The sequence below is a fragment of the Lacerta agilis genome, chromosome 1 (assembly GCF_009819535.1).
Source record: "Lacerta agilis isolate rLacAgi1 chromosome 1, rLacAgi1.pri, whole genome shotgun sequence".
Taxonomy (NCBI): Eukaryota; Metazoa; Chordata; class Lepidosauria; order Squamata; family Lacertidae; genus Lacerta; species Lacerta agilis.
In genome coordinates this window covers 127447784-127461745 of record NC_046312.1, presented here as the reverse complement: position 1 = coordinate 127461745, position 13962 = coordinate 127447784, and the positions used below count along the sequence as shown (strand labels likewise).

The 13962-nt window shown below is 44.6% G+C and overlaps 1 protein-coding gene across 1 annotated transcript in view; it reads right to left on the bottom strand.

Annotated features, from left to right (window-relative positions):
* The window catches only part of UNC80 (unc-80 homolog, NALCN channel complex subunit), a 130067-nt gene that overhangs the window by 102151 nt on the left and 13954 nt on the right, over positions 1-13962 (bottom strand). Inside the window, exons 7-14 of the mRNA XM_033170772.1 lie at positions 12912-13051; positions 8644-8905; positions 4874-5008; positions 4085-4301; positions 3454-3573; positions 2022-2290; positions 965-1333; positions 694-825 (exon numbers count right to left, since the gene is read on the bottom strand). Coding sequence (XP_033026663.1) covers positions 694-825; positions 965-1333; positions 2022-2290; positions 3454-3573; positions 4085-4301; positions 4874-5008; positions 8644-8905; positions 12912-13051 — 1644 coding nt within the window. The remainder of the gene's footprint in view (positions 1-693; positions 826-964; positions 1334-2021; positions 2291-3453; positions 3574-4084; positions 4302-4873; positions 5009-8643; positions 8906-12911; positions 13052-13962) is intronic.

Sequence of the window (13962 nt, the reverse complement as noted above, 5' to 3'; positions counted from 1 at the left end):
ATTGATGTAACTGGGTTTTTTTTTTTTTAAAAAAAAAAAAAGGTTGCCCAACAGTACAACATGGGGGCAGCCATTCTTTTGAATGGACGGTGGTCTTTTGTGCACAGAATTACACAGGAAGTAGTGTGTGGTCACTTCCTGCATCATTTTTAAAAGCATCTTTACCTGGTGTGGCAGAGGTGCCATGCTTTGAAGCTGTTCCAACCAGCTTTACACTGTTATAAGCAAGAATGAATCGATTTATTTTGGTCACTGACCAGAGTGCAAATAAGCAAGAAAAATGACAGGGTGCCATTGGTACTCACAAATATTCAAGTGTGTGTGTGTGTGTGTGTGTGTATAAAAGTTTGTGTGTGGACTTTTTAGAATTTCCCTGGAATTATCCTAAAAGATCTATACAGAAATGGGCAAGGGTGTGTTTTTAAATGTCTACATGTGAAAGCAAGATGGGGCAGATTAGGAGGGGTTCATCTATTTCTAGCTGGAGCACTCACATACAGCACAATGCCCCTTACTCACTCCTGTCCTCTGGTGCTAAATCACAGGCTTCACAGTTAAGAATCATGAGTGCAGAAGGTCTTGCCTTCCGCATACAATTCCAGACCGAGATGAACGTTGTGAACTGCTCAGACCAGGAACTCTACAAAATGGTTTAAGAATCCTGCTTCCATCCATTGTTCTGCCATGGCATACCTGATGTCTCAGGCGGTCTCCAGAGAGCCCACGGTGACCTTCTCCACAGCCATATGCACAGCCCAGAGACTTCACAATTTTTATCAGCATTGTCAGAGCCAGTCTGTGTGTGCTTGCTGGAGTGCTTTCCTCCTTAGCAATGGGGGGAAGAGACAACAATATCCCATTTTATTGCATGAAGCAGATGTATATAACATTCCAGGTTGTGCTCCCAGACAATCCAACAGACAATGAACGGTGGGTTAACCAGCATCATATAACCAACATGTACCTTGTCTTCCTTTTTATCATTCTTTTCATAAGGCCTTCCTCCACCTTCCCCTCCTCCGTCACCTCCTCCTCCATCTCCTCCACCACTTCCTCCTCCTCCTTCTTCTCCACCGCCATCTCCAGCTGCGCTGGCTGGGGCAGCCCCAAATCCAGAGGCTGAACTACTCAAAGCCCCCTTGAGTTGGAAGGAGGTCTCGCTTTGTCTCTTCTCGCTGGGTTCATTCTCTTTGTTGTCACTTTTCCTTCTGATCTTCTCCACACAAGGCACCACACCAAGCTGAAGCAGGCATTCCACAATATTGAGGGCCACATCACAGATTCGGGAGCTGATGTCATGATTCAGGACCAGAAAAACAGCCTTGAGAACCACCTTGGAGGATGAAAAGCAAGACGTTGCAAACAGTTTTGTTCTTAAAGACAGCATTCAAAATCCTGGCTGAGCTGGCAGCAGAGACAGATTTTGCCATGGGATTCACTGCGGGAACTTTTACGTGGTCATTTACAAAGCATGGTTGGTACGCCACTTCAAGGTGAGCTTGGTTGTGGCGTGATATGCTGTGCACCGAGGTGTATGCTATTTATAGAAGCTTACCAAAGCAAGTCGCTGTCTTTACTCTTCGGCCTAGAATTGATCTAGGTCACATTTCTAACAGAGTTGCCTTTTAGCAAAACCATAATGAACTTGTCATAAGAGGTGAGAGAGTAATGCACCAGCCACAGCAGTCATTGAAGAAGTACTTTGGGATCAGAAACTGAGAGTGTTTCGTGACTGGGCAATCATTAGTCTTTCACCTCACAGGTTCAATTTAGAGGGAGTTTCTATCAAGTGCAAATTGCAGGTGCGAGGGACCTGATTCATAATGAGATCACAGTGGAAGTCAATGCACAAAAATGGACAGTCCTTCAAATTGCTAATTATTTATTTGTTTATTCTTATTTCTTATATTTATTCCTCATGAAATAAATATTCATCCATGGGCTCCAAGTGGGTTACATATATTTAGAAAATTAGAAATGCAATAGCTAATGTCACAACAAGTACTGCCATAAATATTTACCGAAAGATCTAGCATGCCATTCTTGTGGACAAAGTTGCTGGTCCCATCGATGTGGTCTGTATCCTCCAGGCAGCTATAGTTGATGCAGGAATCCGTCAAACTCCGAGGGAGATTGGCGCATGCCAGGGGCTCATGGGGCATCTCTGGGATGGGCACCTGGTTACAGAGCTTGCGCATGTGCTCACTGAAGAAGTCCGCATACCCCACATTGAAAGAAGCCAGAGTGGTGTTGAATGTTGCCACTGTGATGGTGGAAATTTGGGAACGTACTAGGCAGAAGTACAACAGATAATGTTAGCTTCACAAGCAGGAGAGGGTATTTATATTATGTCTTTTGTTTTTTTCATAAAATTTATTCATAGCTTGCTTGGGAAAAAAACAACCCAAAACCCTCAAAGTGGTTTACAAAAGATAAGACAAGAAAATCAAGAAAATTTTACAACCCTACTTTAAAACATAGAAAAGTTAAAATACTAAAACAGATTAACCTTATCTCAGCTTTCTAAGCATCTGGGTAGGCCTGTCTAAACAGGAATGTTTTTAGCAGGCTCCGAAAAGGGTACAGTGAAGGCTCTTGCTTGCTCTCAATAGGTTGGGAGTTCCAAAATGCAGGCACTGCCACACTAAACAACCGAGTTCCAACAAATGTCAAATAGGTATCATGTGGCACTTGTAGTAGTGCCAGTTCCTCCAATCAAAGCGGTCTAGTGAGTGCATGCAGGGTAAGGCGATCTTGTAGGTAAACTGGTCCAAAGTTCTTATGGGCTTTAATAGTAATATTTACTAATAGTAATACCTTGAACTTGGCCCACCAACAAATTGGCAACCAATGCAGATCTCTAGCCACAGGTGTTACATAAGGCATCACTTCTGTCCGCAATCATGCTGCAGAATTCTGCACTAACTGCAGCTTCCGGATCAACTTCCACCCTGGGGAGGTCACTTCAGTGCTGCTAACACAGGTGTTTGACTTCACCCATGAGATGCACTTCCTTGTCTCTTGAGACAGACACATGCCAACAACAATTTTTTGAAACTCAAAAAATTAGAATGTCGTGGAAAAGTCCATTTATGTAAGCAATTGTTTTCATTAGCTACTGGAGTTTAATATATGAGATAGACTCATGACATACAAAGCAAGATATGTCAAGCCTTAGTTTGTTATAATTGTGATGATTATGGCATATAGCTGATGAGAACCCCAAAGCTGAAACTGTTAATTTGGGGTTCTCATCAGCTGTACGCCATAATCATCGCAATTATAACAAATAAAGGCTTGACATGTCTCGCTTTGCATGCCATGAGTCTATCTCATATATTAGTTTCACCTTTTAAGTTGAATTACTGAAAGAAATGAACCTTTCCACGATATTCTAATTTTCCGAGTTTCACCTGTATAATATTCAATTATATTATTGGAATAGAATCTCACCATGGCTGTTGGAGTGGTCTGGCAGGTCAGTAACCAGGGTATGATGGGAATGGGAATGCCTAGCACTCAGGCTCTCCATCTCTGTAGCTGTATCGGAACTACCTCGCCTGGTAAACCTCCCTAGAACATGGGAAAGAAGCACACAGTTATGCTCATAGTGCAATGTCATTAATGAGGATGCTTTGCAAAATGATCATGTTTGCAAGCTACAGCGATCAAGCCACATTTGGGTCTGTTGGCTGAAAATAGATGGGATAGAAATGCACCAAGCAAACCTTTTCTGGTGACTGGGCACAGTGAACGGGTGATATAAAAGCTGTAGGATTTGGACTGTGAAGACAGGATCAATGAGCATGTCTGGAAATGTTCTGCCCCCCGTTTGTTGAAATCATTAAATATTAAAACATAGTTATTCATATTAACATAGTTATTAAGCCCAGACAAACAAGAGAAATGTGTGGTTCAGCTATAAAGCTGGCACAAATTTCACTGCAATTTCTATAATGTTATATGAGATTAGATTGTTAAGGCATAATCAAACAATATCCTGTAGTCCATAAAAGCAACGTGATATTCTAGTGCACTCAGGGTGAGGAGAGCTATCTACTCTGAAGGCCATGTTCTCATTCACCTAAGATGGTCGTTTGCCACCCTCCTCTCTCAATGCCACGCCTGTCTTCTCCAATCCCCGAGAAGCTGCCAAAAGAGAAGGTGCTCCGAGTAGGTGACACGTCCAAATGGTCTTCGTGGAGCAAGAAGGGCACTCCCATTCTTCGCTGCCGCTTTTTCCCCGTGTGGTGGTAAGGAATGGAGCCCTTGCGCTCGCGATCTTCTTTGCGGCTCTTGAACTGCAGGAAGAAGGCAGGAAGAAATCTTAGCAGCAGAACTCGTAAGACACAGTTGGGGAACCTCAGGTTCCAGGGCCCGAATCATAGAATCAAAGAACGGTAGAGTCGACTGCGAGCACAAGGGTCATCTAGTCCAACCCCCAGCAATGCAGGAATATTTCGGCCAATGTGAGGTTTGAATCCACAATCCTGAGATGAAGAGTCTCATGCTCCACCAACTGAGCTATCCCAGGTGGTGAATGTGTCTCCCTCTGAGGCCACTCTGTCTTTCTAGACTCCCCATCTGCACCCCTCCTCAAGTTTCTTTGTGCGTTTGGAATGTGTCCTTGAACCTCTTGCTTGACTGGCTGGCAGATAAAGAGGGGTGTGAAGGAGTGTATAGTTATTAGCCTACTGCACAAAGGTAACATTTATATTCACCACTCTGCCTGAATTTTCCTAGTTAGATTGCTTTAGTTCAGTGAGGGTTGGCCTTCATGTAGTTTATGCAGTCCACACCTTTAGCAAATAACAGCATCAAGTACATCAAGGGAAGAGATCCAAAATGTTAATTTAAGGTGTGATTCATTTACCTTCTTAAAAATATTCATTCCCAAATCAGAGGAGAGGTCTGGAACAGCTGGCCTGCGCAGGTTGGTTAGCGACACTTTGGCAAAAGCTTCAGTGCTTAACGATTTTTCCTCCTCGTTGCATTTCATTGTGAGATCCTATATGTCCCCAGAGAGACAAGAAACATACAACCATGTATAGGAAGACTGGATAAACAACCACACCATCTCTTATTATGTTGTAACATACCCCCCATTCCTCAGTTCCAAGGTTAGCACAATTGGTGTTTCGTTCCTTTGGGTGAGAACACTGGAGGCTTCTGGTGTGTTAGTGTGTAAGCATAGTGTAAGTTAGCACACATTTCTACAACAGGCAGCAGATCTGCTAACCATTAATCAGATTCCCAAAAGCCAACAAAGTTGCACTCCAGTTTAACTTGCAATGATGACTAAAAGAGGGCATTAACAACAATGGCTCCATTCAGTTTCCGCCCCTTTTATCTTCTCAAACTCCAACCGATATTACATTCAAAAAGTTGGAGAATATTTCCCAACAGCCAGTTGACAGATTGATGTTATCTTATTCTTTTTTCTTCAGCCATGGAGAAGCTTCAGTGTCTACTTGTGGCTACCAAAAGAGCCACTAGGGGGAGGGGGAATGTCTGCAAAAACCTGCAGGAAAAAAGCAGGGAAAATAGGCAGATCCCCCGTCTTTCATCCAAACCTGCTATAGGCTAGGTTTAGCCAGGTACACTTCCCTCATGCTGGCAGGGAATGTCCCTGGTAGCAGATGGCAGCACTCAGCTGCAAACCCACAATCTCTTTGTTTGGTTCACTTCCTTCCCCAAAATGAGAAATTCAGAGGTGGAGGGAGGTTGAGTAGGGTCTTTCCTGAAATAATTGTTGTGGGTGGGATAGCATTGACCAAGAGTAAAGTTTTATCTGAGCCCAATCCCTTTTTCTGCCTCTCGTTTTGGGAGCAATGGGAGGCTGATCTGCTAAAGCAGCTTTGCAAGAGTAAAGCAAAGGGATCAGTTTTTATTACATTGCCCCTTCAGTCAATCCCACCTCAAGGAACCTTTGCATGCTCCAATTTGTTGTAAATATCAGCTACCCACAGCCCTTATCCACTGTCTTGGCACTTAGTGTGGAGTTTGCATAGTTGAGTGTCTAAGAGACTGTCTCTCAGTTCCATAGCTGCTCTATTGGGGAAATAACATTGATTGGCCATGCAGACCACAAAGATAATGCATGCAACACATTTTTGTACATTCTAGAAATACTGCATGTGTAGTAAATATTACAGTTACACGTACTTTTCACTACTTCTGTAATTCTCTTCACTGTGTAATCGTTGCTAATGGTCAGCAACCATTCAAACATACCACATTGCAATTCGAAACTCATGTTTGGTTCTATACATTCCTCTTTGAACACAGTAATAGTGGTGAGTCAAGATTATCTCTCGCTTGGATTACTGCAATGCGCTCTGTGGGGCTACCTTTGAAGGTGACCCGGAAACTACAACTAATCCAGAATGCGGCAGCTAGACTCGTGACTGGGAGCAGCCACCGAGACCACATAACACCGGTCTTGAAAGACTTACATTGGCTCCCAGTACGTTTCTGAGCACAATTCAAAGTATTGGTGCTGACCTTGAAAGCCCTAAACGGCCTCGGTCAGTATACCTGAAAGAGCGTCTCCACCCCCATCGTTCTGCCTGGACACTTAGGCCCAGCGCCGAGGGCCTTCTGGTGGTTCCCTCACTGTGAGAAGCAAAGCTACAGGGAACCAGGCAGAGGGCCTTCTCGGTAGTGGTATCCGCCCTGTGGAACACCCTCCCACCAGATGTCAAAGAGAGAAACAACTACCAGACTTTTAGAAGACATCTGAAAGCAGCCCTGTTTAGGGAAGCTTTTAATGTTTAATAGATTATTGTATTTTAACATTCTGTTGGAAGCCGCCCAGAGTGACTGGGGAAACCCAGCCAGATGGGCGGGGTATAAATAAATTTATTATTATTATTATTAGTAGTAGTAGTAGTAGTAGTATTACTACTAGCTGACCCGGCCACGCGTTGCTGTGGCTCATTTTGTGAAATGGCAAAGGAAGATGTAAAAGAGAAAGCGCATGCCTCCCCACAACTTCTCCCGTTGAACTTCCGCCTGCCTCCTGTTTGTCTTTCCCCCGTTTTAGCCTTCCTCCCCACAGCTTCTCCCGTTGAACTTCCGCCTGCCTCCTGTTTGTCTTTCCCCCGTTTTAGCCTTCCTCCCCACAGCTTCTCCTGTTGAACTCTTGCCTGGCACCTCTCTGTCTCCCTTTCCCCCCGCTTTTGCCTTCCTCCCCACAGCTTCTCCCGTTGAACTCTTGCCTGGCACCTTTCTGTCTCTCCCCCCCCCACACTTTCGCGTTGCTGTGGGTTTTTTTTTTCTTTTTAAAATTCTCCTGACCCCAAAAGTATTCTGGAAGCTCCTGTTTTCATTCTTCCCTGTCCCTTTACAGCAGGAGGCAGCAACCTTTTTCAGCCGTGGGCCGGTCCACTTTCCCTCAGACCATGTGGTAGGCCGGACTATAGGGGGGGGGGGAATTAACTAATTCCTATGCCCCACAAATAACCCAGAGATGCATTTTACATGCGAAGCTGCGGCGGCCATTTTAGGTTAGGGCACTGGAGCCTTAAAGAGCATTCTCCCCTACCCCAGTCCCAAAATTACCCAGTCCCAAAATCACGCACCCCAGCGACACAATCCCCTCAGAGCTGGTCTTACTCAGTGCGACCTCTCAGGCATGCCTCCTGCTCCGTGTCCCCCCCCCCCCGCCGCACATGCAAAGCTGCGGCGGCCATTTTAGGTGAGGGCAAAGGCATTGTTGCTCTGGCCAGGTCTGATGACGTCAGCAGGCAATCCGCCTTTCTATTGGATGCTGTTGGAGTCTTCATTCCTTTTGCTGGTGAGGTATAATAGGCGCACCATTTTTTTGGCCTTTATTCTATATTTTAGGCATGACAGGTGTGTTTTTTAAAAAATTTTATTATGGTATATCCTTCCCCCATGGTCATGTTACACTTTGTGCTAAATTTGACGTGATTTGGTCCAGCAGTTACGGAGCAAGGTGCGGCCGGACGCGCACGCAATGGGAACATTTATATATATATATATATATATATATATATATATATATATATATATATATATATGATTATTATTATTATTATTATTATATTTTATATCTGCTGCTTATAATACTAATTGTGTGCCACTTTCCATATCAGCTGCCAGTCCGTTAACATCTTCTGCTGAAACCATCCTTCATTATACCTTTATCAGAGGTACACTATATGAAAACAAGAGAAAGGGCCTTTGGGGGGGTGCCCCATTTATGGAATGCTCTCCTTACAGAGGCTTGCCCGGTGTCCCCCAGTGCAATGTTTTGGGAACCAGGCTAAAATATTTTTGTTCACTCAGAAATTTGAATGCTATGTATATTTCAAAAATTGAGTGGTTTTTAATGTGTGTGTTTTTTACTGTCGTTACTGTTGTATTTTATTGTGCACTGCACTGAAATTGTCAATAGAACAGTGTAAAAATATTTTAAATAAATAAATCATAAAAATCAAAGGGATAATTTGTTTATTTCCAAATGAACTAAAGAGCAGCAACCTAGAAAGAAAGCTAAATTATATGTGTACTTCTTCCCTGGTTGGTCTGAAATTCCGGCCAGGTTTCTGACCTAAAACTATAGACATGTTCGCCACACCGTCCTCAAACCTTTGTGGGCTGTCACATTGTCCTCACCTGTGTTTTGTGAGTGTTCACCAGTGACGGAGCTGCTGCTACCATGGAACTGCTGCGAGGCCTGGGCAACGGTGGGACCTCTGGCTCAGGAGATTTCTCAGGCCTTTCCTCCAGCATATGCCGCAGCCTCTGGAGGTAATACATCAGGGACCACTGAGTGCCTTCCTCGGACCAATGCGGCTGAAGTAGGCAGCGTAATACAGCCACGTCAAAATAGGTAGCATACCGAGACTTTTGGCATGGTGGGATCACCAAAGACACCCTGTCACAAATGATAAAGGAAGAAATGCTTTGAACTATAGAAGAAGTCAGACCCCTAAGGGCTCCCAAGTACATATGTGCAGACAGCTATCATAGGACCAGTCAAAGGACAAGCTGCTTACTTCAGTCTGGAGAAAGCTTCTCAAGTTAATAGCGACCTTATTAGCAAAATATATCAAATTCTGACCAGAAAAGCTTAGCTCTGCAATCTAAACAAATAATTCATATAAGGAAAATGGCACAAACTATTGAATATTCAAGCTCTCTTGAAATATAGTTTTTCTATCAAAGCTAAGGGTCAAGGAGAAGAATAAAGAATGTGACTACCGGTAATTGTGATTCCGAGGAACATTTTATTATTATTATTATATATTTCTTTATACCCTGCTTTTATCCCTGACAGGACTCAAGGCATCTTACAGATTAAAATATGAACTACTATGAACTACCTGCATTTGCATCAGTGCAAATCAACCCTATGCACCCTCTCCTACGGAAATCTGACCAGGCACCCACATATTAACCGTGTGATTAATTAATAAGTCACACCAGTTAATTGATTAGTGCTTCTAGCCCAGCTTATGTGAACCCTAGATGTTGCGCTTCTAATGAATTTTCCACAAGTGCCGAGCCCTTTCAAGAGCACTCGCCTGCCTGTTCTAAAGTGGGTCCCCAGATTGCTGCCAGAGTCACCTCCCTTTTCCCCAGGGTCTGTTGCAGTTGAGGTTGTACATCAATGCCAAAGGCTGCTGGAGAATAATGCAACATGAGGCCTGCCGCAAGGGCACACCAGGGCCAGCCCTGACATTTTGGCAGCTGAGGTGAACCACAAAATGGTACCACCCCACCCATCAGGGAATAAGGGGCCAGTGAAGACCTACATCAGGAACAAGGGTGTGTGTGAAGATCTACTTTGGGGAGCGGGGCGGGGGGGGGGCAGTGCAGTGGTGGCAGCAGTAGGGGATGCATTCCTTAGAGGCCAGATCTGCTGCCACTGTGGATCCTGACACCTGAGGTGGCTGCCTCACCTTGCCCCATAGTATAAGTAGCTACACTCAGGGGCGTTTCTAGCCCCTTGGCTGCCCGGGGCGGGAAGCCAAGAGCCATCCCTGGGGGCAGGGCATCACGGCGTGTGCGTGCAGCCGCAGCATGAAGGGGTGTCACACCTCCTCACTGGCCTGCCCCTCTCCATGCCCCGGCTCCACAAGCCAGCCAGTGGCGGGAAAAGCCGCTGAAAGGGGGCGAAGGAAAACAAAGCAGGCGCTTGAAGTGCCTGCTTTGTCTTCCTTTCCTCCCTTTCAGAGGCTTTTTTGGGCCCCCGGCTGGCCCGTGCAGAGCGCGGCATGGAGGCAAGGGGCGGGCCAGCGAGGAGGGGGTGGCAGCCCTCCTCGCTGGCCCGCCCCTTGCCTCCATGCCGCGGTGAAAAAAGCCGCTGGAAGGGGGGAGCTATTTTCGGCGCTGCTGGGGCGGAGCCGCAGGGACGGCCAGCGAGGGAGGTTGACACCTTAAAATAGCCTGGGGGGGCCACCTCCGAAAGTGTCACCCCCAGCAGGGCGCTGCCAGGGGCGGGCTCCGCCCCCCCTTGCTACGCCCCTGTCTACACCTTCTGTTGGCTGGGACTGTTATGGAAGAGGATAAACAGCTGTCCCTTTAAAAAATAAATTTTAAAAAATTGGATGGTAGTCATGTTGACTCATGAGGAAAACTCCAAAATTGCATACCCTCCAACATTTCTCCGATGAAAACAGGGACGTCCCATTCCATAATGATAATTTTACTATTTATACCCCACACATCTTACAGGGTTGCTCCAGCCACTCTGACCAGCTTCCAACATATATAAAAACATAAAAAAACATTAAACATTATGAAAACTTCCTTATGCAGGATTGCCTTCAGATGGCTCAGGGGGCGAATAACGCCATACCCTCCAACATTTCTCCAATGAAAGTAGGGACATCGTAAAGAAAAGTGGGAAATTCTGGGATCAAATCAGTAACTGGGACCTCTTCTCTAAATCAGGGATGTCCCTGGAAAATAGGGACACTTGGAGGGTTTGAAATCAATATATGGGTGATAATTTCATTAGGTCAACCAAAATGTTTTTGTTTTTTTAAGGAATTGATGTGTGTTTTGTTATGTTCCACCTCCAGTGATTAATCCGCTGCTATACTGTGATCTATTTTTAGTTGCTCTTTAATCTTGTTTGCAAATTGTTTTTTAATGCTCGGTTATTTTATGGCTTTGTAAATTGCTTTGAGAATTTGTGCCGATAAAGCTGCATCGGTAGAGAAACAATAAACACTGGTGTTGGCACAAATCCCAAAACCTAAGAGTGTTAAATGCTTGCTGAGAAACAGATTGTGCATCTTACAGCTGATTCTTCCCTATTAATGAACACTAGGATGAAACTTTTTAAATTTTTGCTGGGGCAGAAGTGGCCTTGCTGAAATTCCCAATCTACTTGAACCCCAGTGTCATCAAAGACACACCTCCCAGTTTTGTACATGTCACTCAGACTGTGGCTATGAACTCTGAGGATGACTCCTTTTGGACTGGGGACTACATTAGGTACAAACAGTAGACTGCATATAGTATATTCAGAAACAGAATGCCAAAGTTTTAAAAAAAAATCTAAGGGTATCTACCAAAAAGCGAATCTGAGTTCTGTTGAATAAACCTGCTTTTTAAAAAAAATCTAGACATTTTCATCTCTTCTGAATTGTAATTTCAACTCTATGCTGACTCAACTCAGTTACCACGACCCCCAAAGGCTGTGGGGCACTGGATGTAGAAATTTGGTTGAATTTGGTCTTCAAGGACAAAATAATTCCATGGATGCTGGGTTAGTAAGTGGAGCAAACAACATTTATTTCTTCCCTGCATGTTGCTAGGCAACAACTACCCCCCCCCCCCCGCATCCAGTTGACTTTGTAGTGATCAATGAGATCAGCAAATGAGGAGAAATTAATGACGCAGAATGGAGAGCCTGCCTGCAGCTTCATTGCCATAGCGACCGCCCAGCTCAGTTTCAGACACCGACTGCCTCATTTTTGCTGTCTAAAAACCAGTTCCTTCCTCCTTTGGGCACTCTGAACTAGCCTAAAAATAATCAAGAAAAGAGAGCTTCCCAATAACTGTAGCTCAGCAGGAAAAGGAATATTTGATATATTTTTAAGAGTGTGTGTGTTTGTGCCCCCCCCCCTCTTTCTGTGTATATATTTGGGGAAAGTCTTCATTTCCACTCTCCATGGCACTGGTAACTTTCCTACATCACAGAAGTTGCTTTTCGATGCTTTTCTCACAGAAAATAAGGTCCCTGGGTGGGGGCAATCAGCTGGTGCCCTTTCAATATAGTTGGCAACAGGTCAGGATGACATGAATGCCTTGTTTCAGGCACTATGCTTCAAACATTTTTCTGAAGAATAAAATGCTTGCCAGAGATTCTTGCAAGAGAAAGTGTCTTTGAATGTCCAAACAACAATTTGTGTTTCAATCTGCTTAAAACACGGTATCCTACAAGAGACCAACAACTCAGGGTCAAAACTTAAACGGGCAAAGAAATAATGCCCCTTAGTGGCCACAATGTAACACCTCAGGAAGCTTTGAAGGCGACAAACGGAGAGGAAAGTGCCTGCATCATTCGCAGCAATGCTGTGTGAGGAAGGAAAAGCAGTTTCCACAACACTGCTATGGCATATGGAAGGCACCAACATCCCACTCTCCTCCAGAGCTGTATGTGAAGTGAAGTCCTGGAAGGTCAAGGCCACCAATGAGGGCGGTGGGTGGGTTATATGCTATTCAACACACATTTTATAGTCCAAATACATTTCAAACAGAATCACACAACTGGAAGACTCCCATTTTAACATTTAGAACAGAAATGATCTTTCTCCGTCTTTTCTAACTGCGGGAAGTATCCTGTGATCATAGAGGAAGGGATGGGGAGAAAAGAGAGACAGAGAGGAGCCCTGAAGAACACCTGCCTTCTAGAAGATCAGCTTTACCTAGGATATGGGGGTCCTTTCTCCTGGGAGGCTTGGGATGACACACTTCCATCAATAGAATTCCCACGGTGGCAGCCTGAGAAAGCAGGCCTGGGGGGCACTGCATCTGGCTGGGGTGTTTCACACACTACCTGGAGCCCCTGTGGGTGCAAAAATATTTCACAGAGAGAAATGCAATTAAAATGTGCAATTTGCTGTTCTGCCTAACATGCAGCCCAAACCTGCTGTTACTTGGAGGAAGTGAACATTCAGATGTCCTCCTTGAAAGCTTCTCCGCAGGAATAATGGTTGAAGTCTGCATAATTAGGCTACACACTGAAACTGCAATCCTTTGCATAGCTTCCTGAGGGTAAAACCCACTGAATGAAACGACACTTGCTTTGAATGAAGCACACATAAAAGACTGCACTGTAAGGATCTACTCCCATGGTGTAGCAGTGAGCTTGCCTTGCATCCACCATGCAGGAATCTTGTTGCTGTTTTCTACTTCACTCTGCTACACTATTTGCAAAATGAGGAGTGTGGCGGTACAACTCTAGAGTGCAATTAAAGGGAATAGAATTGGCTTTATAAGAAACACAGTCCATGTCAAGAGCACAGTTCAAACCTACTTCATCTCATCCTGTTCTTTGAAACAACAGTGTTCATGTAAAACTTCCTTCCAGTAGCACCTTAGAGACCAACTAAGTTTGTTCTTGGTATGAGCTTTCGTGTGCATGCACATTTCTTCAGATACATGCATGCACACAAAAGCTCATACCAAGAACAAACTTAGTTGGTCTCTAAGGTGCTACTGGAAGGAATTTTGTATTTTATTTTGTTTTGACTATGGCAGACCAACACGGCTACCTACCTGTAACATGTAAAACTTGTTCTAGCTCTCTGATGTATTAACTTTTTAGGTGCAGAGCAACAATTCTTAGATTGGTTAAACAATCAATCCCTCTTCCCAGGGAAAACTGGGAATTGTGAGGGATATAGCGGCCTCCTAACAACTCTCAGCACCCTTAACAAACTGTTGTCCCCAGGCTTTTGTGGGGGAAGCCATGGC